The 23581-nt window shown below is 37.8% G+C and overlaps 1 protein-coding gene across 1 annotated transcript in view; it reads left to right on the forward strand.

Annotated features, from left to right (window-relative positions):
- ACMSD (aminocarboxymuconate semialdehyde decarboxylase) overlaps positions 1 to 17599 on the forward strand; it is a 68134-nt gene extending 50535 nt beyond the window's left edge. The window contains 2 exon segments of the mRNA XM_053666837.1: positions 14766 to 14864; positions 17334 to 17599. Coding sequence (XP_053522812.1) covers positions 14766 to 14864; positions 17334 to 17396 — 162 coding nt within the window. The 3' untranslated portion in view covers positions 17397 to 17599.
- The last annotated feature ends 5982 nt before the right edge of the window (positions 17600 to 23581 follow it).

Below are 23581 nucleotides of genomic sequence, written 5' to 3' on the forward strand. Positions count from 1 at the left end.
GTGCTGAAAAGAAAGGTGAAAGTGTCCATCCTTGTCTTGTTCCACATCTTAAGGGGAATGCTTATAGTTTTTGCCTGTTGAGTATGATGCTGTCAGTGGTCTTTAATGTTTATGTATGTTCTCTCTATTCATACTTTGCTAAGAGTTTTTATCATATAACAGTGCTGGATTGTATCAAATGCTTTTTCTACTTCTATTGATATGATCATGTGATTTTTATCCTTCATTTTGTTTATGTGGTGTATCACATTTATTCATGTGTGAAAGTTGTACCAACCTTGTATTCCTGGAATAAATCCTAATTGATCATGATGTATGATCTTTTTGATGTATTACTGTACTTGGTTTGCTAATATTTTGTTGAGTTTAGCCTCTGTGTTCATCAGGGATATTGGCCTATAATTTTCTTTCTTTGTAGTGTCTTTATCTGGTTTTGGAATTAGTATAATGCAGGCCTCATAAAATAAGTTTGGAAGACTTCCCTCCTCTTGAATTTTATTAAATAATTTGAGAAGGAGAGGTGTTAGTTCTCAGAATGTTTGCTTAAATTCACCTATGAAGCCATCTACTCCCGGGGGGGGGGTGGGTTGGGAGTTTTTTGATTACTGCTTCAGTTTCACTAGTTATAATCTGTCTATTCAGATTCTCTGATTCTTCCTGATTTTTTGAAGATTATATATTCCTAGGAATTTATCCATTTTTTTCAGGTTGTCCAATTTGTTGGCATATAGTTGTTCATAATATTTTCTTATGATCCTTTGTATTTCTTTGGTGTCTATTGTTATTTCTCCTCTTCATTTCTGATTTTATTTATTTGGGTCCTCTCTCTCTCTTTTGATAAGTCTGGTTAAGGGTTTGTCAATCTTGTTTATCTTTTTAAAGAATCAGCTCTTGGATTTATTAATTTTTAGGCTGTATTTTGTTTATTTTTGCTCTTTATTATTTTCTTTCTTCTATTCACTTTGCAGTTTGTTAGTTGTTCTTTTTCAAGTTCCTATAAGTTAGATTGTTTATTTGAGCTTTTTTTTGTTTTTGAGATAGGCCTGTAATGCTATGAATGTCCTTCTTAGAACTGCTTTCCCAGTGTCCCACAAATTTTGGGTTGATGTGTCCTCATTTTCACTTGTTTCAAGTTATGTTTTGATTTCTTCCTTGATCTTGTTGTTGACCCATTCATTGATTAATAACATGTTTTTTAGCTTCTATGTCTATGCATGTTTTTCAGTGTTCTTGTGATTGATTTCTAGTTTCATAGCATTGTGATCAAAGAAGATGCTTGATATGATTTCAATCTTCTTAAATTTATTAAGACTTGTTTTGTGTCTTAACATGTGCTCTATCCTAGAAAATATTCCCTGTGCACTTGAAAAGTAGGTACATCCAGCTGCTTTGGGGTGAAATGCTCTGAAGATATCCATTAAATCCATTTGATCTAGTGTGTTGTTTAAGGCCACTATCTCATTGTTGATTTTCTGTATGGGAAATCCATCCACTGAAATTAATGGGGTGTTAAAAGCCCAGACTATGACTCTACTTCTGTCAATCTCTCCCTTTATGTCCATCAAGACTTGCTTCACATATTTAGGTGCTCCTATGTTGAATACATAAATGTTTACTATGGTTATATCCTCTTGTTGATTATTCCCTTTATCATTTTATAGTGTCCTTCTGTTTCTTATGATAGCATTTGTTTTAAAGTCTATTTTGTCATAAATGTACTGCTACCCCAGCTTTCTTTTCCTTTCCATTTGCATGAAGTATCTTTTTCTATCTCTTTACTTTTAGTTTGTGTGTATCTTTCAATCTGAGATGTGTCTCTTGAAGGCAGTACATATATGGGTCTTGTTTTCTTATTCATTCAGCTAACCTATGTCTTTTGGTTGGAGCATTTAAGCCATTTACATTTAAGGTAATTATTGATAGATATGTATGCAGTGCTATTTTATTGTCAGACTATTTTCCTCTTTTTTCTTTCTCTTTTTTTTCTTTATCCTAAAGCAAGCCCTTTAATATTTGTTGCAGTACTGGTTTGGTGTTAACAAACTTCTTTAGCTTCCTTATTTCTCCTTCCATTTTAAATGAGAGCCTTGCTGGGCAAAGTAACCTTGGTTGTAGATCCTTGCTTTTCACCACCTTGACTATTTTCACACTACTCTCTTTTGGCTCGAAATGTTTCTATTGAGAAATCAGATGATAGTCTAATTGGTGCTCCCCTGAGGGTAACTATCTGCTTTTCTCTTGTAACACTTAAGATGTTCTCCTTGCCTTTAAGCCTTGTCATTTCAATTATGATGTGTCTTGGTGTACACCTGTTTGGGTCCAACTTGTTTGGAACTCTCTGCACTTCCTGGACTTCTGTGTCTTTTTCCTTCACCAGATTAGAGAATTTTTTGTCATTCTTTCTACAAATAGATTTTCAATCCCTTGCTTGCTCTCTTCTCCTTCTGGTATTCTCATGATGTAGATGTTGTTATGCTTCTTGTTGTCCAAAATGTTCTTTAAGCTCTCATTTTTTTTTCTTTTTGCTGCTCTGCCTTGTGTTTTTTTTTTTCTACCTTGTTTTCCAAATCATTGATTTGATCCTCTGCTTCATCTAACCAACTGTTCATACCTTCCAGTGTATTTATTTCAGATATTGCAGTCTTTGTTTCTGAGTGGGGTTTTTTTATGGTTTCTGTCTTTTTTCATGCTGTTGAGTATCCTTATAACCATTACTCAGAACTATCTGATAAACTGCTTGCCTCCATTTCATCTAGCTCTTCTTCTGGAGAATTCTCTTGTTCTTTCACTTGTGGTCTGTTTCTTTGTCTTCCCATTTTGGCTGCTGCTTTGTATTTGTTTCCATGTATTAGGTAGATCTGCAAAGACTCTGGTGCAAGTCTTCGTCAGATGCTACTTGCTAACTGTCCCAGAGCAATGCATTTGGAGCTATCTGTGATCCATTGCATGTGGCTCCCTCTGTTGGGCCTATTTGTGTGCAGAAAGAACCAGGCTGTACACCACGGCCAGCTTTTACCACTACTGGGCCCAGAGGAAAGTCAGCTTAAGTCTAGAACTCCCAGATATTAAATTTAGTCAGTATATAGCCTCAAGCTATACTCAGCAAATCTGTCAAGCTTCACGGGATGGGGCAGAGCAATTCCTGCAGGTATGGCTATTGCTTCCTCTCAGGCTAATGCCACTTGGAGAGGAGTGTTTTGCCTGAGAAAAATGGCCTCTGAAGAATGTGGAATATCTCAGCAGAGGAATCCTGGTAGCTGCTCCTTCAGTTCTCCCCCCAGAGTCACCAGCCCCAGACTCTCCTCACACATCTCTAGTTCACTCTGACCTCCCTCTGCTGGAGCCCAGGGTAAATGACTGCAAATAAAATTTTGTTCATTGGTCCTCTAAGAGGCTCCAGTCATCTCTAGTAATCTCTCCCTGGCAGACAGGAATCCCTGCTGTCTTTCACAGCTGTATGTTATCTGGTTTCCAGTGCTATAGGCTGGGGAGCCCAGCTTGAGGTTGAGACCACACACTTCTCAGGCGGAACCCCCTGGCTGCTGAAATATCCCTCTGGAACTCAGCTGCCACACCTGTGGGAGCCCGGTTAGCTCTCTTGCACCTCCTCCATACTCTCTACCAGTCTTTTTGCAGTGAAGTGTTTCTTTTGTTTGTCCATGGTTATAAGGCTTCTATTTGGATAGTGTTCAATTGGTTATTCAAGATGATCTCTCTATACTTTAGCTGTGATTCCAATTTGGTCCTGGAAGGAGATTACTGTAACTTCCACTTACTCCTCTGCAATCTTGGATGTCCCTGGTCAATTTAATTTTTTACATAGTTGCAAAAACAATTAAATAGGTATAGGAAAGATGTTTCTTTTTTTCCTTTTATTATTGACACTACTACAGATGTCCGCTTTCCCTACCTTGCCCACCTCCACCCAGCTCCCTCTACCCCTTTCCTCTTGCCATTACCACACTGCTATCTGTGTCTACAGGTTATGCATATATGTTCTTTGCCTAATCCCTTCACCTTCTTTCATCCAGGCCCCACTTCTCTCCTCCCTTCTGATAGCAGTCACTTTGTGCCATGTGTCCATGCCTCTGATGAAAGGCTTTTCATAAACAATACTGGAAAAAGTAGCTATCCATAAGAGGTTAAAAAATGAACCTTGGCTCTACTTCACACCACACACAAAACTTCATTTGAGTTTTTTAATGCATGAGGGTTTGGTTTGCAAGGACTGGGGAATGGTGAGCAAAACTTGTTTGTTGGAATACTGAAGAGGCTCAGGAACCCAGAATCCATGTTCCTGAGACTTTTACCTTTCCCCAATAAGGATATAAAAAAGTTCAGGTGATGACAATAGTGAGCTAGGCCCCAGGAATCAGTGTCTTTTAAGGACATGGAGGTGTATTGCACTAAGAGGTATGGGCAAGCTGGGTGCCTGCTCAGAGAATCGTGTAAAGGGATGAGATGATGGAGAACTATGGGGCTATGGCTTTCCTAACCTCACCCACTTCCAAATCAGCTCAGATCTCTCAGCTGGAGCAAGGAAAAGAGCCATGCTTCATCCAGCCATAGGGAGTCCAAAGCATGAGGAGCAGGAGAGCAGGCCCTGCAAGATACATTTCAAAAACAGGATTTATGTACTTAGCCAAAATAATATCATAAGTAATAAAATTAAAAATTCTGAAAAACATAAGTTCTGAGAGGACAAGAAAGGCTTAATTCCTTATATTTATTTATTTGTTTTAAAATATTTTACTACACAATTCCACAACACATAATCTATACACTGTATTGTGTGTTTACCACCCCAAGTCAAGTCTTCTTCCATCACCATTTATACCCTATACCCTCCTCCACAACCCCTCCCCCACTGCCCTGGCAATCACCATACTGTTGTCCCTGTCCATGAGTTTTTTCTCTTTTTTTCTTTTACTGAATCCCTACACACCCCTCAGCACCCCCAACCAACCTGCCAGACAGCTGTCAGCCTCAAAAAGTGAATTTGAGAATGATCATGCACATAAACATTAAACCTGAAACTATAAAGCCTTGAGAGGAAGATGTAAGAGAATATATTCTCAACCTGAGAGCCAACAAAAATTTTTTGGGACAGGACACAGAAAGTAATAAACATTTAACAAAATTAACACATTATACTTCACCAACTTCAATAATTTAGTTCATCATAGAAATAATTAGTTAAATGAATAGGCAAGCCACATGAGATAGAAAACATCACAAAACATATATATGAGAAAGGAATTATATACACAATAAAGAACTGCTATAATTCAATAATAAAAGGACAAATAACCCAATTTAAAAATGAATGAGACTTAAATAGCCAGTTTCCAAAAGATACACTACTGGCCAAAAACATGTTTAAAGATGCAGGGGAATATGGGTAAAGACAGTCAAAAGGTACAAACTTTTGACTTCTGGCCAAGATGGAGGCATAGGTAGGCACACTGTGCCTCCTCCAACAACCAAAAGAAGGACAATAACAAATTTAAAACAAAAACAAAACACCCAGAACTGACAGAACTCTATGGAAGTCCCACAACCAAAGAGTTAAAGAGGAAATATTCATCCATATTAGTGAGAGGGGTAGAGATTGGCAGCCAGGCAGAGAGGATTTGTGGCAAGACAGCGGCAACTGGAGGACTTGGGTGAGTGAGGCGGTGGCTGGCAGAATGGGCCATCCCACAATGGCTTGCAGATAAACTGGGTGGAACAACCGGGGAGCGAGCCAGATTCCTCAACCTAGGGTTCTAGTACAGGAAAAGCCTCAAAACCTTTAACTGAAAAAATCTGTGATGGTTGAGGTGGCAGGGGAAACTCTCAGCCTCACAGGACAGTTCATTGGAGAGACCCACAGGGACCTAGAATGTACACAAAACCACCCACCTGGGAATTGGCACCAGAAGGGCCAATTTGCTTATGGGTAGCTGGGGAAGTTGCTGAAAGCTGGCAAAGGACTGAACAAGCAGCACTGCTCCCTCTCTGACCCATCCCCCACATACAGTGCCATACAAGGGTTGTGCCACCCTGGTGAATACCTAAGGCTCTGCTCCTTACTACATAATGAGTGTGCCGAGACCCCCCCCCCAAAAAAAGGCCCAAATAACAGAATAGATAAAAGCTCCAGAAAAAAATACAACTAACTGATGAACAGATAGCCAACCTATCAGATGCACAGTTCAAAACACTGGTAACCAGGATGCTCACAGAAGTGGTTGAATATCATCACAAAATAGAGGGAAAAAATGAAGGCTATGAAAAGTGAAATAAAGAAAAATGTACTGGTAACCAACAGTGAAGGGAAGGAAACTGAGATTCAAATCAATGGTTTGGAGAAGAAGGAAGAAATAAACATTGAACCAGAACAGAATGAAGGAATAAGAATCCAAAAAAAGAGTAGAGGCTTAGGAACCTCCAGGACTACTTTAAACATTCCAACATCTGAATCATAGGGGTGCCAGAAGGAGAAGAGGAAGAGCAACAAATTGAAAACTTATTTGAAAAAATAATGGATAACTTCCCCAATCTAGTAAAGGATATAGACTTCCAGAAGTCCAGGAAGCTCAGAGTCCCAAAGAAGTTGGACTCAAGGAAGTACACACCAAGGGACATCATAATTATATTACCCAATATTAAAGATAAGGAGAGAATCTTAAAAGCAGCAAGAGAAAAGGAGACAGTTACCTACAAAGGAGCTCCCATTAGACTATCAACTGATTTCTCAAAAGAAACCATACAGGCAAGAAGGGGCTGGAAAGAAGTATTCAAAGTCATGAAAGGCAAGGACCTACATCCGAGATTGCTCTATCCAGCAAAGCTTTCATTTAGAATGTAAGGGCAGATAAAGTGCTTCCCAGATAAGGTCAAGTTCAAGGAGTTCATCATCACCAAGCCTTTATTATATGAAATGTTAAAGGGACATATCTAAGAAATAGAAGATAAAAAATTTGAACAGTACAAAGACAATAAACTCGTAACTATCAACAACTGAATCAAAAACAAAAACAAACTAAGCAAGCAGCTAGAACAGGAACAGAATAACAGAAATAAAGATCACATGGAGGGTTATCAGCAGGGAGGTGGTTGGGGATGAATACAGGAAAAGATACAGGGAATAAGAAGCATAAATGGTAGGAAGAAAATAGACAAGGGGAGGTTAAGAATAGTATAGGAAATGTAGAAGCCAAAGAAATTATATGTATGACCCATCGACATGAATTAAAGGGGGGGGTAATGCTGTTGGGAGGGGGTGTACAGGGCAGAGGGGTATAAAGTGGGGAAATGGGACAACTGTAATAGTATAATCAATAGAAAACATTAAAAATTTTTTAATCAAAAAAGGTACAAATTCCAACCATAAGATAAATTCTAAGGATGTAATGTACAGCATGGTTACTGTAGTTAACAATACTGTGTTGTCTATGTGAAAGTTGTTAAGAAAGTAAGTCTTAAAAGCTCTCATCACATGAACATTTTTTTTTACTCCGTGAGGTGATGTATGTCAATTAAGCTTATCGTCGTGATCATTTCTCAATATACACACAGTAGTCCCTCTTATCATCAGTTTCACTTTACACAGTTTCAGTTGCTCAAAATATTAAATGAAAAATTCAGAAATAAGCAATTCATAGGTTTTAAACTGCACACAGTAAAGAGAAACAGGATGAAATTTCATGCCATCCTGCTCCATCCCTTCCAGAGAATCCATGCTGTACATACAATAAGATACTTTGAAAGAGATCACATTCATATAACTTTTTTACAGTATATTCCCATAATTGTTATGTTATTACTAGTTATTGTTGCTGATCTCTTACTGTGTCTAAGTTAAACTATATCATGTGTAGGATGTATAGGAAAAAGAAAATATATATAGGGTTTGGTACTATTTGCAGTTTAAGGCAGGAGATGGGGTGTCTTGGAATGCATTCCCGAAAGATAAGAAGGGAATGCAGTGTTATGTGTCAATTATATTTCACTAGAACTTGAAGGAAAAAAAGAGAAGAAACCACAAGGAAATATGTTTTTTTAATGGTAAAAAAAATAAGCAAAGATGCTCCACATAATTAGTTCATCACAGAAATGCAATTTTAAACCAAAATAAGGAACCACCAGCCATCACTGGAGTGGCCAAACACAAAAAGATGAAAAACTCCGTTGGGAAGATTGTGGAGCAACTAAAACTTTTTTCTTTTTTAAAAGTATATTTTATTGATTAGGCTATTACAGTTTTCCTAATTTTTGTTTCTCTTTTTCCCCCTCCACCCTGCAACCACCCATCCTCCAGCATCCCCCTCTTATGTCTATGGGTTGTACATGTAAGTTCTTTAGCTTCTCTGTTTCCAATACTGTTCTTCCTATACTCTCCCTGTCTATTTCATGCCTACTGATTATGCTTCTTACTCCCTGTACCTTCCCCCCCCATTCTTCCCTTTCCTCTCTGCACTGAAAACCCTCCATGTGATCTCCATTTCTGTTATTCTGTTCCTGTTCTAGTTGCTTGCTTAGTTTTGTTTTTGTTTTTTAGGTTTAGTTGTTGATAGTTATGAGTTTGTTGTCATTTTACTGTGCATAGTATTTTTATCTTCTATTTCTTAGATAAGTCCCTTTAACATTTCATATAATAAAGGCTTGTTGATGATAGACTCCTTGAATTTGATCTTATCTGAGAAGCACTTTATCTGCCCATTTCTAAATGAAAGCTTTGCTGGATATAGCTCCTTGCCTTTCATGACCTTGAATACTTCTTTCCAGCCCCTTCTTGCTTGTAAGGTTTCTTTTAAGAAATGAGCTGATAGTCTTATGAGCACACCTATGTAGGTAACTGTCTGTTTTCCTCTTGCTGATTTTAAGATTCTCTCCTTTATATCTTGGATAATTTAATGATGATATGCCTTGGTGTGCTTCACCTTGGATCCAATTTCTTTGGGACTCTCTGGGCTTTCTGGAAGTCTATGTCCTTGGCCAGATAGAAGAAATTTTTCTTATTTGTTCAAATAAGTTTTCAATGTCTTGCTCTTCCTCTTCTCCTTCTGGCACCCCTATGATTCAGATATTCCATTGCTTAAAATGTCCCAAGGGTTCCTAAGCTTCTCCTAATTTTTTTGAATTCTTTTTTGTTATTTATTTATTTTTATTGATTATGCCGTTACAGTTGTTCTATTCCCCCCTTCATTCCCCTCCACCCTACCCCCCCATCCCCACCATTACCCCCCTTTAGTTTATGACCATGTGTCTCAAGTTCTTTAGGTTCTGTATTTCCCATACTATTCTTGCCCCCCATCTATTTTCTATCTACTGTCTATGCTACTTATTTTCTGTACCTTCTCCCCCTTCTCCTCCTCCCACTCCCCTGTTGCTAACCCTCCTTGAGATCTTTATTTCTATGTTTCCACTCCTGATCTAGCTGTCCTTTTAGTTTGCTTTTGTTTTAGGTGTGGTTCTTAATAACTGTGAGTTTGCTGTCCTTACACTGTTATGGTTTTTTTTTTAACTTCTTTTTCTTAAGTAAGTCCCTTTAGCATTTCATATAATAAGGGCTTGGTGATGATGAACTCCTTGAATTTGATCTTATCTGAGAAGCACTTTATCTGTCCTTCCATTCTAAATGAAAGTTTTGCTGGATAGAGCAATCTTGGTTGTAGGTCTTTGGATTCCATGATTTGGAATACCTCTTTCCAGCCCCTTCTTGCCTGTAAGGTCTCTTGAGAAATCTGCTGACAGTCTGATGGGGACTCCTTTGTAGGTGACTGTCCCCTTAGCTCTTGCTGCTTCTAGGATTCTCTCCTTCATTTTAATCTTGGCTAATGTAATGATGATGTGCCTTAGTGTGTTTCTTCTTGGGTCCAACTTCTTTGAGACTCTCTGAGCTTCCTGGATTTCCTGGAAGTCTATTTCCTTTGCTAGATTGGGGAAATTCTCCTTTATTATTTGTTCAAATAAGTTTTCCACTGGTGGCTGTTCCTTTCCCCCTTCTGGTACCCCTATAATTCGGATGTTGGAACGTTTAAAGATGTCCTGGAGGTTCCTAAGCCTCTCCTCATTTTTTTGAATTCTTGCTTCTTCACTCTTTTCTGTTTGGCCATTATTTGCTTTCTTCTGGTCCACTCCATTGATTTGAGTCCCAGTTTCCTTTTCATCGCTATTGACTTCCTGTGTAATTCCATTCATTTCAATTAGTTTCACCTTCATATGTTTGTCTAATTTGTGGCTATAATCAACCAGTTCTGTGAGGATCCTGATCACCAGTGTTTTAAACTGTGCGTCTGAGAGTTTTGCTATTTCTTCATTGCTTAGATTTATAGGCTCTGGGGCTTTGACATCTTCTTGAGCCATTTTTGTTCTGTTCGCGCCCGTTAAGTATGAGGAGGGGAGCCTTGGACTCCCAGGTTGCTGGGTTGTGACGCTGTATGTGGGGGCGTGGTCAGAGCGGGGAAATGGCGGCCCCCTCTGCTGTTTCTAGCTGCTGGGTGAGGAGCAGAGCCTCAGGTGGCTCACCAGGGAAGGGCCACTTACGTGGCTGGGTTATGACACTGTATGTAGAGGCAGGGTCAGAGCGGGGAGATGGTGGCGCCCTCTGCTGCCGCTCGCCACTGGGGCCTGCTGGGTCTCGTCCAATCGCCCACTCCCTCGCTTGTCTATCCACGCACGGATGCGAGACCACAGTCAACCTGCAGCCCTGCTCTCTTGCTGCTTCCCCGCGGTCGCTCACTGAGTTGCCCACCAGTTCCAACCCTGCGCCTGGATTCCGCGTGCCTGAGTCCATCTGATGGAGTTTTCCTGTGCAACCCCACTCCTCCAGCTGCTGGTTTCGCCCCTCTTACCAGTCAGGCTGAAGAATTTGTTGTTATCAGACTTCCGAAAAGTTCAATTTTCTGTGTTCTGGCTGTGTTTTCTATTGCTAATATTTAGTTGTCTCTAAAGTTCATTGTGTGAGGAAGCACGGCGTCTCCACCTATGCCTCAATCTTGGCGGAAGTCTGAATTCTTATTTCTTCATTCTGTTCCAGTTGGATGTTTATTTCTTCCTTTTTTTCCAAATCAGTATTTGAGTCCCAGTTTCCTTCCCTTCACTGTTGGTTCCCTGTATACTTTGCTTTATTTCACTTTGGGTAGCCCTCATTTCTTCCTTCATTTTGTGACTAAGCTCAATCATTTCTGTGAGCATCCTGATTACCAGTGTTTTGAACTCTTCATCAGATAGGTTGTCTGTCTCATCAGAATTTTTTATCTTTTATTTGGACCACATTTCTTTGTCTCAGCGAGCCTGTTATATTGTAAAGGGGCATAGCCTTAGGTATTCACCAGGGTGGGGCTACCCTTTTTGCTGCATTGTGGCATTGTCTGTGGGGGAGGGGTCAGAGAGGGAGCAATGCTGCTTACTTGCTCAGCTCCATCCCTACTTTCCAACAAACTCTCCTGTTAGACTGGGAGTTTCCCCAACTGTTGCAACCCCCACAGAATTTTACAGCTAGCTTTGAATTGTTAATTTCCCATTCAGCCAGCCCAGCCATGCCCGCACGATCCACCACCTTGCCACGAGCATCCTCTCGGTTTAGCTGCCCGTCTCCACCTTTCCTACTGGTCAGGGTGAATATTTTTTTTAATAAATGTGGTTTTTTTATTTTATAGATTTTATTTATGTATTTTTAGACAGAGGGGAAGGAAGGGAGAAAGAGAGGGAGAGAAACATCAACATGTGGTTGCCTCCTGTGCAGCTGCACCAGGGAACCTGGCCCGCAACCGAGGCATGTGCCCTAACTGGGAATCAAACCATCGACCCTTTGGGTAGCAGGCCAGTGCTCAATCCACTGAACCACATCAATCAGGGCTATGTGAATGTTTAACTCTTTGGTTATCAGAGTTCTATGCAGTTTGATTTTTCTGGCACTTCTGGTTATTTATTGTTTGAAAATTGGTTGTTGTCCTTCTTTTTGTTGTGCAAGGAAGCAAAGCGTTTCTACCTACGCCTCCATCTTGGCCAGAACTCCTAGAATTTTCATATGTTGTTAGGATCAAAGACCTAAGTAGAAGAGCAAAACTACAAACTCTTAAAAAACATAGTTGTAAATTATTGTGGCCTTTAATTAGGCAATGATTTTTAAATATCATACCAAAACCATAGCAGCCAAAGAAACTACTTCAAAAGACACAACCAATAAAGTAGAAGGAGAACCCACAGAATGAAGAAAGTGCTTGTAAATCATGTACCTGATAAGTCTCTAGTATTCAGAAAATATAAACTCTTACAACTATAACCAACAAAACAAAACACATGGGCTTAAATAAACCCAGGGATATGAATAGATATATTTCTCCAAAGACACAGAAATGACCAATGAGCACATTGAACAAATGTTTAGCTTAGTCATTAGATAAATGCAAATGAAATCTATGAGTTATCACTTCACACCCACTATGATGGCCATAATAAAAAAGATGGACAACAAGAAGTGTGGTTAGAATTTGGAGAAATTAGAACCCTCATACTTTGCTGGTAGGAATGTAGAATCTGCAGCACTGTGAAAATTAGTTCCTAAAAATGTCAAACATGGCTTTACCATGTGACACAGCAATTCCACTGCTAGATATTTATAGGGGACCATTCAGCATGGCAGTGGGGAATTGTAGTCCAGCCCCTGATTCAGAAAACTGATGAGGAGCAAGGTCAGCACACAGGGCCCATGCCCACAGATAGGTTCTCTCCTGTGGAATCAGGCCTGCATTGTACCTAGGCTGCTTTGAGGTTTGCTTTTAGTAAAACTCCCTCACCCTGAATTGAGGCAGAAAATGTTTATTGCATATCTTTAAAGTAACTTCCTAAAATCTATGCTAAACCTCCCAAGGACCAATGTAACGAGTTCAACCACTTTTCCCTTTGCATTTGCAAATATCCTCCTCCTTTGACGTAATTAGCAACATCCTTTCCTTTGTTTTCTGTAAAAGGTAACCACCTAAAGTGAACCTGTGCATAGTAAATGAGGACCCTCCTAGGCATAATATGCCCAGAAAAGCAATAAAAGCCTGTCCAGGCAAGGGTGGGACCCTCTCTCTCACTTAGAGAGTGGCCATGCCATCCCTTTTTCTCCACAGGACTTCTGTAGTCTGTGTGAATTTGTTCATCACAGCCACAACACCCGGACCCCATGGGCTGGAGTGCACATCAGATATATATCTAGGATAAATTAACATAAGTTCATACAAAAACTTGTACACAAATTTTCAGAGCAGCATTATCATAATAGCCAAAAAGTAGATAGAAACAACCCAAATGTCAATCATCTGATGTGTGGGTCAATGAAATTTGGGATATCTAAACATTGGAATATTATTCAGCCTAAATGAAAGAAAGCAACACATTACATTTAATTTTTATGAAATGTCCAGAATAGGCAATTCTATAAACACAGAGGACAAATTAGTGCTTTCCAGGGTCTGGAGGGAGGAGGTAATGGGAAGTGCCAACTAAGAGAATGGGTTTACTTTGGGGCTGATAAAAATGTTCTGGTATTAGATAGTGGGAATGATTACAAAAAATCATGAATATTACTAAAGCCCACTGAACTGTACACGTTAAAAAGGTAAATTTTGTAGTATGTGAAATATGCCTCAGAAAAGATGTTGGCTGCAACCCCAAATCCTAGTCTTCTTTCCTGGAAGCAAATAATGTTATTTGTTTCTTGGGTCTCATTCCTAAAATAGACTGTATAAATATAAACATGTATTCATGTATCTATAGGTCTCTCATTAACAGAAACATGAGCATAGCAAATACATTGTCCTAGACTTTTCCCCCCTACAATGACACTTCAAGAACATTCTTTATAATATAACTTGGTGATTATTCTATTTCAGTATATATAAGTATCCCTGGTTCCTTTTGGGCTTTGGATTTGCCGTAATTTAGTTTGCTAGTACTCTGCTGCTATGAATAATGTTGCAATTAATTTTACTTATATATTTCTATTACATGTGTACAAGTAGGATATGTTTCTAGAAGGTAAATTTCTGGTTGAAAATATTTTCTGTATTTTATTTTGATAAACTGTCATTATTGGTTTACTGTCCTCATTAGATTATGAGTTCCCTGAGGACATGGGCCATTTCTCTTTTGTTGATCAGGGTAATCTAGATTACAGAACACTGTCTGACATACTGATTTATATATTTGTTGATGGTTAAGTCCATGGCTTTGATGTACAGCATGTCAAATGGAAATTTGAAGCTACACCATTCAAAAAACAGACAATCATCCAGTTTATAGAGATAGGAATTGTTTGTGAGTTGTTTTCTTTTCATCCAATTGGGTTTTTGTTTTTCTTTTTCATTTTTTTCCTTTCAACTCTAATTAGTATGTTTTTAAAAACTGTGATATCAATTGCAATGTATCATTCTAAGAAATACAGAATCCTTAATTTCATTTGAAGACATCAGCATGTTTTATTAAACAAATGCCTGCTTCTTATATTTGAATGTTCTTTATTTCAGTTATTGAAAACAAAAAAGGTCGGGGAAAAATAGGGGCTGAATTGCACTTTTAGGAGACCTCATAGTGACACCTGCTGGAGAAAATATCAGAGTAAGTTTTGAATCCATTAAATTATAAAAATTTTAGATGAGTGTTTCTATTAATCAGGAAGAAATTTTAAATTTTACCATACAATGCTTGTAATAATTAACTATAATTAAGTTTATAGGAGGTTCTTTGATGTTCTAAGAATTATCAATAAATATATTTCCTTTTTTCAGGATAAAGTCATCTTGGGGACTGATTACCCCTTTCCACTAGGTGAGCTGGAACCTGGAAAACTGATAGAATCCATGGAAGAATTTGATGCGGAAACAAAGGTATATGCCTTTTATGTCAAGGATTTCTTTCTGTTTTCCTGCTGTAAAAGTGCTTGGTTTCAGAGGACTTTCATGTGTGATAACAAAGAACAGGGATTCATTACACTTAATATTCCTAGAATTGTTACTAGATCACCAGACATAGCTGAACTATTAAAGGACAAAAAAAAGTTAAAAAGTTGAAAGACAGCCTAGTACATTCATGAAGGTCAGGAAGAAAACTGCAAAGAAGCATATCATAATAATATGTTTCTGTTCGCATGTTAGATGAATAATTTTTAAAAAGTCTATATTTTTTCACTTAATATGTCTGTTACAAATCTGCCAATCTAAAAAAATTATAATATTCTAATAGTTTGAATACTCATACTAAATTCTTGATTAAAAAGAACCCAAGGACCTCAAGTAAGTAGATTTTTTTTCTTTTGGCATTTGACTTTTAGGGTAGGTAAATGTGCCATAATGCTGCCAATGCCTAGTCTACCCCCTAGGCTCCTGAACCAAGAAGAGTTAAAATGAGATGCATTGTCCTCAGATTCCCTCTCCCTTGCCATACTTTTTCCATCCCACCCTCACCTTCTAACAAAACAAGTTCTTCCTGAGGGCTTCACCACCAATCACTACCAGGAGTCAGAGATGGCCACACACACAAAAAAATGTGGATATATAAACTCTTAACAAATCTTACAAAAGTCTTAGTCATAATCCTTTTGTATAATTCTTGGCTCTCTTCTACAGTAGAATACAAAAGTTCTCTTTGTCTCTAATTCTCTGCTCTAATCATTAAGGATTAAACTCATCAAATCTTTTCAGTAGGCTTAAAGCACATTTATAGATGCCAAGAAAATCCATTATGATGTTTACTGGTTGCAAGTTATGAACTGGGAACCCTCAGACTGCTTTTATACAGGAAGTCTCCCCTTTGGCACTTACCTACCTTAAGACACTTAAAGTCTTGAATTGTTAAATATTTTCTTGTTAAAGTAGAAAGCCATAATAAGATATCTTTTTACTTTTTTTACAATAGAGTTTGAAAATAAAAAACTTGCCATAAAATTAATATAAATTAAACTGAAACCAGATACCCCCAAGTCTCCTGATTAAGAGTTCAATGGAATAATAATTATTTTATGCCTCATCATTTAATTTTGTGTGCTTATCATTTTCAAGCTTTAAAATAACATAAAAGTTTTATACTGTCACAAGTTCAAAATGACAGTTTGTACAACATTACTCATTGCAACATTGTCTGTAATAAAAGACTGAAAACAGTCTATAGGAGAATAGTTACGTATGTAATAATATATACACAAAATGGAATCTATACATCCATAAAAACACTAAAAATCTATTTCCAAGGTATATTAAGTTTAAAAAGCAAGGTGCTTTTTAAAGTACAGTATAGTATAGCATATTTCCACTTGCGTATAGTATACTATCCTATTGTGAAAAAAAGAATATATTTATACCTAAATATAAGTATTTGCTTATATGTGCATAAAATATCTCTGGAATAACAGACAAGAAACTGATGGCTGAACAACTCTGTGAACATACTAAATATCACCAACTATACACTTTAATGGGTAAATTGTATGGTAAGTGAACTAACTATATCTCAATAAAGCTGTTGCAAAGTAAGTAAATAAAAATAGATTCCATTACCCAAAAAAAGATAGCCCTCAGAAGATAGCATCCATTTTATAATTTTGAATTTTGAGCTCTGAAATGATCATGATATGTAGATATACATTAATGGTATGGATGTTATACAATACTATACATGTTTCCTTCCATCCTCAGCTGAATGCCTGACCTTTGCAAATTGGATATCTATCAATTAGGGTCTTACAAAGTTACCTCTAAAATCACAGGAGTTCTTCCTGTAAAGTTGATCTAGTTTATAGGTGGAGAGAAGGTAAGGGAAAATTTGGCAGTCCTTTTCTCATGTTAAATAAATAAATGTACATATTTGTACAACATTCTGAAACTCTCAATCTATTTCCCCTTTCTTGCCCTGAAAGAGTTTACCTTGTGGGGGAGGGAGAATGCAAAAAAAATCAATACCTGTGCCTAGAAGCTGAGGGGTGGCTACATGACTTCCGAGTACTGTCACCAGCTCTTCTGTCCCACAGTCCTAAACTGTATGTTTTCTCTGTTTTGCCTCTAATATGTTTTTAAAATCTTTGAAAACTTTAGGAGTTTTCAAAGAGCATTTTCCTAAGAGGGCTCTCCACCTTATAATTTCCTCCTTTCCTCCTACTACCAAGTTTCAAAGACAGATTTCAAATAGTGTGGCCAAAAATAGGTCATGAGGATTTTGGTAAGAGCTTCATTGTTTAACCTGCTAATATTTTTCTCTCACATTGAGGATTTGATTTTTTTTAAAAACCTGATAAAGACACTCAATAAAGTACTTAAAAACAACCATTAAATAATGCATTAAAAATAAAACCTCTTCTTTTTCAGGATAAACTCAAAGCTGGCAATGCCCTAGCATTTTTGGGTCTGGAGAGAAAACTATTTGAATGACTGACTTTACTACAATCTTTCAAGAAGATGCTTTTTAAAAAAATATGTATCACGCATGCACGTGAAAATCCTATTTTTAACTATTTTACCCAGAAATAGAATATCCCTGAGTATCCTAAATTATTCATAACAAAAATGACTCATGTTTTCTCACATGCAAACCAAAAATGATTTTCTGAGCACCTTAAAAATTAATGACAGAGCAAAACACAAAATGTCATTAATGCTTTTCATGGAGAAAGACCAAAACCAGATTCATCCTAGATGGTTCAAGTTGGTTCCTACTCTGAGCAAATATATGTGCCAGAGCCCAAATAACACATTGTTACTCACTTTAAACACCTTTCAGTGGCCCAGAACTGCGCTGGGAATACTTTAGATTTCACAAGTAAATGTACATAGTTCATAACCTGTAGGAGCTTATAGTCCAAATAAGGAGGCAAGTCATAAGTTCATGCAATAATCACTAAGCAATGCAACATGAGTGTCACAGAAGTTTTAGTAAAGTTCATCTGGACTCAAACTTTTGGGAAAATCTTCACAAAAGTTGGAACTTGGGCTGAGTCTAGAAGGATGAATAAGGCTTAAGTTGGAGATGGTAAACAGACAGGAAGACAAAACTATGGGAAAACAGGTTTGACACTGAATGAGAGTTCATCTACTCTGGAGAAAAGTTACAGTCTATAATTTACTTTTACCAGGAGCTATTTTAATTTAAACTACTGAGCAGAATATGTAAAGGTAGCGGTGGAAATTGAGAGCAGGGAAACACCAGGGTAGCCTCACTTCATTGACATGCTGCTGAAAATAAACTCAGTTCCGAGAGGGGTGATGAGTATCTTCACCCACCCCTGTGGTTTGCATACTTCTGGACTCCAAAATCAAATATAATTCTTCAAAATTACTTTCTTGCTTTGATTAATTAATACTTTTTTCCCTCCAACTTTCCCAGAAAACTCATGAGTTGAGTATTGGCATATAATTTATGCTAATATAATTTTTTCTAAATTACGTCCATCCCATTATTTTCACTTTATTCCGTTCATTATTCCATCTCTTTCTTACTCTTTCTATTGCTTTCCAGAACTTTACCCACTCACTAGTCTGTTATTACTCCAATCTGCCTACAGGAAAACAAGGTTGAACAAAACAGCAATATAAAGTATATGCTATTTTTTCCTTCCCCATTATTTGAGAAAAATGTCCATTCCTTCTCAAATATTCTATATTTGACCACTTTTTAACATAGTGTTTAATAACTTTTATTATGAAAAGGAATCTGATTACTTTAATCAATATCATAGATAGATGACAGATCGAGAGATAGATAATGGGTATACTCATATTCGCAGAGTATATGAATGGGTATATTCACAGAATATATATGTGATGTGCCAGAGGTATAGCACTGTTCTAGGCACTTGGGATACAGAGGTAAATAAAAAGGATAAAAGTCCTTCTTTGATGAAATTTATAGTCTCAAAAGTAAGAAACATAAATACAGGAGAGAAAGGAAAAAGAAACAAGGAATGGAGAGGAGGGAAGGAAGGAAATTTGTCTTATACTGAGAAATTAAAACAGGGAAATGTATACAGAGTAACTTAGGGGAGGATGTGGAATAAGACATTAAACTGTGAGACCAGAGAAAGTCTCTTTAAAGACTTTAACCTAAGACTTGAATGATAGAATAGTAATAGTTAAAAAGCCCCTCTTTACACCCATATTAAAAAGGAATTTACTCATCTTTTCTTGTATGGCCAGCACAGTTTCATTGTCTTATAGTTAAATCTTTGATCTAATCAGTGTTGGAGTTATCCTTATGTATGATGTGAGAAATCCAGCTAATTTCATTGCAGGACTATGTTTTGCAAAATATTGAAAATTATATACATTGTCCAAATGTAGGAGACTAAACAAACTATAGTACACATACACGCACACATATACGCACATATGTACAGATGCCTGTAAGTAAACCTTGATTTCTTTCTTTCCTGGCCTTCCTCTTCCTTACATTCAGTCCATCATCAAATGCTATTGGTTGCATATAAGACATCTCACATCCCCATTCTAATTCTACTACTCTTGCCCAAGTCACCATGATTTCTTGCCTAGTCTCCTTAATACTAATCTTGACCCCTTACATAATTCTCTACAGAACTGCTGATATGTTTTTCCTTTATTTTTTTATAATTTTATTTATTTTTAGGGAGAAGGGAAGGGAGGGAGAAATAGAGGGAGAGTAACATCGATGTGAGAAACATTGATTGGCTCCCTCTCATACATGCTCTGACCAAGGGACAAACCCACAACCCAGGCATGTGCCCTGACCAAAATGGAACTGGCAACCTTTTGCTTTGTGGAATGAAGCCCAACTAATGGAGCCACACCAGTCAGGGCTGGTTTTACCTTTAGAAAAAAGAAAACTATAACTCAGCCCTGGTTGGTGTAGCTTAGTGGATTGAGCAGCAGACTGCAAACCAAAGGGTTGCTGGTTCAATTACCAGTCAGGGCACATGCCTGAGTTGCAGGCCAGGTCCCCAGTAGGAAGCACATGAGAAGCAACCACACACTGATGTTTCTCTCCCTCTCTGTCTCCCTGCCTTCCCCTCTCTCTATAAATAAATAAAATCATTTAAAAAACATAACTGAGGGCATATTACAAACTTATTTTAAAAAGTCCAATGGCTTCCTATGAGAGTTATAAAAATCTAAAATCTTGACCATGGGCTACTTATCTGGCCAAGTTTATGTCATCATCTCCTACCTCTTTCTCCCTTGAGCACAAACTCTGCTACAAGTTCTTTCCTGTGTAAAATCAGTAAAGGAACATCAGCTTTAAACAATACATGAAACCAATTGGACTTAAGAGACATATACAGAACATTTGGATCCAAAAACAACAGGAATACACATTGTTCTCAAGTGCACATGGAATGCTCTCTAGAAAAGGTCAAATGTTAGGCCACAAAACAAATCTTAGTAAATTCAATAAGATTTAAATCAGATCAAGTCATCTTTTTCAAACAAAATACTATGAAACTAGAAATCAATTACAAGAACAAAATTGGAAAATTCACATATATGTGGAGATTAAGCATACTACTGAACAACCAATAGGTCAAAGAAGAAAAAAATAAAAATTAAAAAAAGACAGTCACACCTCAGTACTTGTTTGCTTCAGAACTTGTCAAACCCTGTACTCATCATATTTTGACAGGAAAAAACTGTTTCAGCACTCAGCTGAAACAGTCCAGCACTTGCTGGGGACTGATTGCACTCTCTAGAACTTGTATGAGTCATGACACTGCCCCACAAGAGAAAATGCTTCATTCTTTAGTACTCTTCAGATTTGGCACTCGTCATGAGTTCTGGAATGAGTTAACATCAAGTACCAAGGGATCACTGTACTCTGAGACAAAGGAAAATGGGAATACAACATACTAAAACTTATGGAGTACAGCAAAAGCAGTTCTAAGAAGGCAGTTCATACTGATAAATGCCTACATTAATAAACAAGAAAAATCTCAAACAATCTAACTTTACACATCAAGGAATCAGAAAAAGAACAAATGAAGCCCAAAGTTAATAGAAGGAATGAAATAACAAAGATAAGAGCAGAAATAAATGAAATAGAGATTTAGCCCTGGCTGGTGGAGCTCAGTGGATTGAGTGCAGGCTACAAACCAAAGGGTTGCGGGTTTGATTCCCAGTCAGGGCACATGCCTGGGTTGTGGACCAGGTCCCCAGTGGGGGCCATGTGAGAGGCAACCACACACTGATTATTTCTTTCTCTTTTTCTTCCTCCCTTCCCTTTCTAAAAATAAATAAATAAAACCTTTAAAAATTAAATAGAGATTTAAAAGATAATAGAAAACAGCTGGGTACTAGACTGATCACTTTGTAAATCATATAAATTATATTGTATGCTAACTATTATCAAAAAATAAAAATTTGTTTTAAAAAAGACAATAGAAAATAATCTCCAGATTCTGGAGATTATTATGCTAAGTGAAATTAGCCAGCCAAAGAAAGACAAATGTCACATGATCTTACTTATATGTGGAATCTAATGAACAAAATAAACTGATAAACAAAATGGAAACCGGGACATGGATACATGGAACAGGCTGACAGCTATCAGAGGGGAGGTCGATGGGGAAGACTGCATGAAAGAAAGTGAAGCAATGAGCCAAAGAACATATATGCATAACCCAAAGACACAGACAACAGTGTGGTAATGGCCAGAGGGAAGGGGGCAGGGCTGGGTGGGAGTGTACAAAGGAGGGGGAGATGGAAACATCTGTAACAGCATCAACAATTTTAAAAAGACAATAAAAAATATCAATGAAACTAACTCTGACTTTTCTGTGCATATAATTCTGAGGACATTTATCCTCTGAGATTTAATTAAACTTACCCATACTTTAGACATATTTACTTATGCAGTTGAGTAGATTTATTACCATTTACCATGATGAAGAACACTATGTGATAAACAGGATTCTCATCCCAACAGGGAGGGATGAGAATTGACAGTTCCATTGTGGGACTTCTTATATTTCAGATGCTTCTTGGACATTTAAGTAGCAATGTCTAGTAAGCAGTTGGGTCTACAAGTCAGCCTGGGGAGTTAAGGAGAGAGGCTAGAGACAGGTCATCAGTGTATAGAAAGTATTTAAGGAAATAAGACTGGGTGAAATCATCTGGGAAAAAAATAAAGGAGAGAACCAAAAGAACCCAGGACTAATTCCTGGGATTTGCCAAAACTTGGAGATCAGATGGAGGAGCCAGTATTGGGCACTGAGTAGTAGCCAGTGAAATAGGAGGAAAACAAACAAACAAACAAAAATGTGGTATTCTGAAGTCAAGGGGAGATAATGTTTCAAGAAGTCTTCACAGGCTTTAGGCATAAAAAAAAATCAAAGCTATAAGACTATGGTACTTTACAGAATCATATGCCCAAATGTAACTCAATCTCTTTATCCCCAAAGTAAATTCCACTTCCCAAAATACAAACTCTCAGTAATGGCATCACCCGTCACCTAAATCCTTTCCTTCATCCATATCAAATCTGTCAACAACCCAGTAAATTCTACCACTTTTATATCTTTCTTATCTTTCTTCCTTATGGCTTCTAAATAAAGTCAGGTCCTCATTGCTCACCAAGAGTATAGAAATAATCTCTTAGACTTCCAGCCAAGATGGAGGCATAGGTAGACACACTGTGCCTCCTCACGCAACCAAAAGGACTACAAATTTAAAAACAAAAACAACCAGAACTGCCAGAAAATTGAACTGTATAAAAGTCTGACAACCAAAGAGTTAAAGAAGAAACATTCATCCAGACTGGTAGGAGGGGCAGAGATGGGCAGCCAGCCAGAGAGGACTCGTGGCAAGGCAGCTGCTAGCAGACCAGAGAGGCAGAGGTGGGCAGACAGGGAAGTCCGACATTTGAATATACATAAACTGGGAGGAACAACTGGGGAGTGAGACCAACCACACAACCCAGGGTTCCAGACCTTTATTTTGAGTGGAAAAAAAAAAGCCTCAAAACCTCTGACTAAAAAAAACCTGTGATAATTTTTGTGGCAGGAGAAAAATCCCAGCCTCACAGAAGAGTTCACTAAAGAGACCCACATGATCTTAGAATGTACACAGACCCACCCATCTTGGAATCAACACCAGAAGGGCCCAATCTGTTGTGGGCAGCTGGGGAAGTGATTGAAAACTGGCCGAGAGCTGAGCAAGCAGCATTATTCCCTCTCGGACCCCTCATACAGCACCACAACACATCGAGGCGGATTGCCCCACCCTGGCAAAAACCTAAGACTCTACCCCTTCCTACATAACAGGCACACTGAGACAAAAAAAACGAGGCCCAAATGAAAGAAAACAGCAAAGCTCAGAAAAAATACAACTAAGTGATAAAGAGATAGTCATCCTATCAGATGCACAGTTCAAAACACTGGTAATCAGGATGCTAACAAAATTGGTTGAATATGGTCACAAATTAGAGGAAAAAATGAAGGCTATAAAAAGTGAAATAATGGAAAATGTACAGGGAACCTACAGTAATGGGAAGGAAACAGACTCAAATCAATGGTTTGGAGCAGAAGGAAGAAAGGAACATTCAACCAAAGTGGAATGAAGAAACAAGAATTCCAAACAATGAGGAGAGGCTT

The sequence above is a fragment of the Artibeus jamaicensis genome, unplaced genomic scaffold, assembly GCF_021234435.1.
Source record: "Artibeus jamaicensis isolate MK-2021 breed Jamaican fruit bat unplaced genomic scaffold, CSHL_Jam_final contig_1284, whole genome shotgun sequence".
NCBI classification, from domain to species: Eukaryota; Metazoa; Chordata; class Mammalia; order Chiroptera; family Phyllostomidae; genus Artibeus; species Artibeus jamaicensis.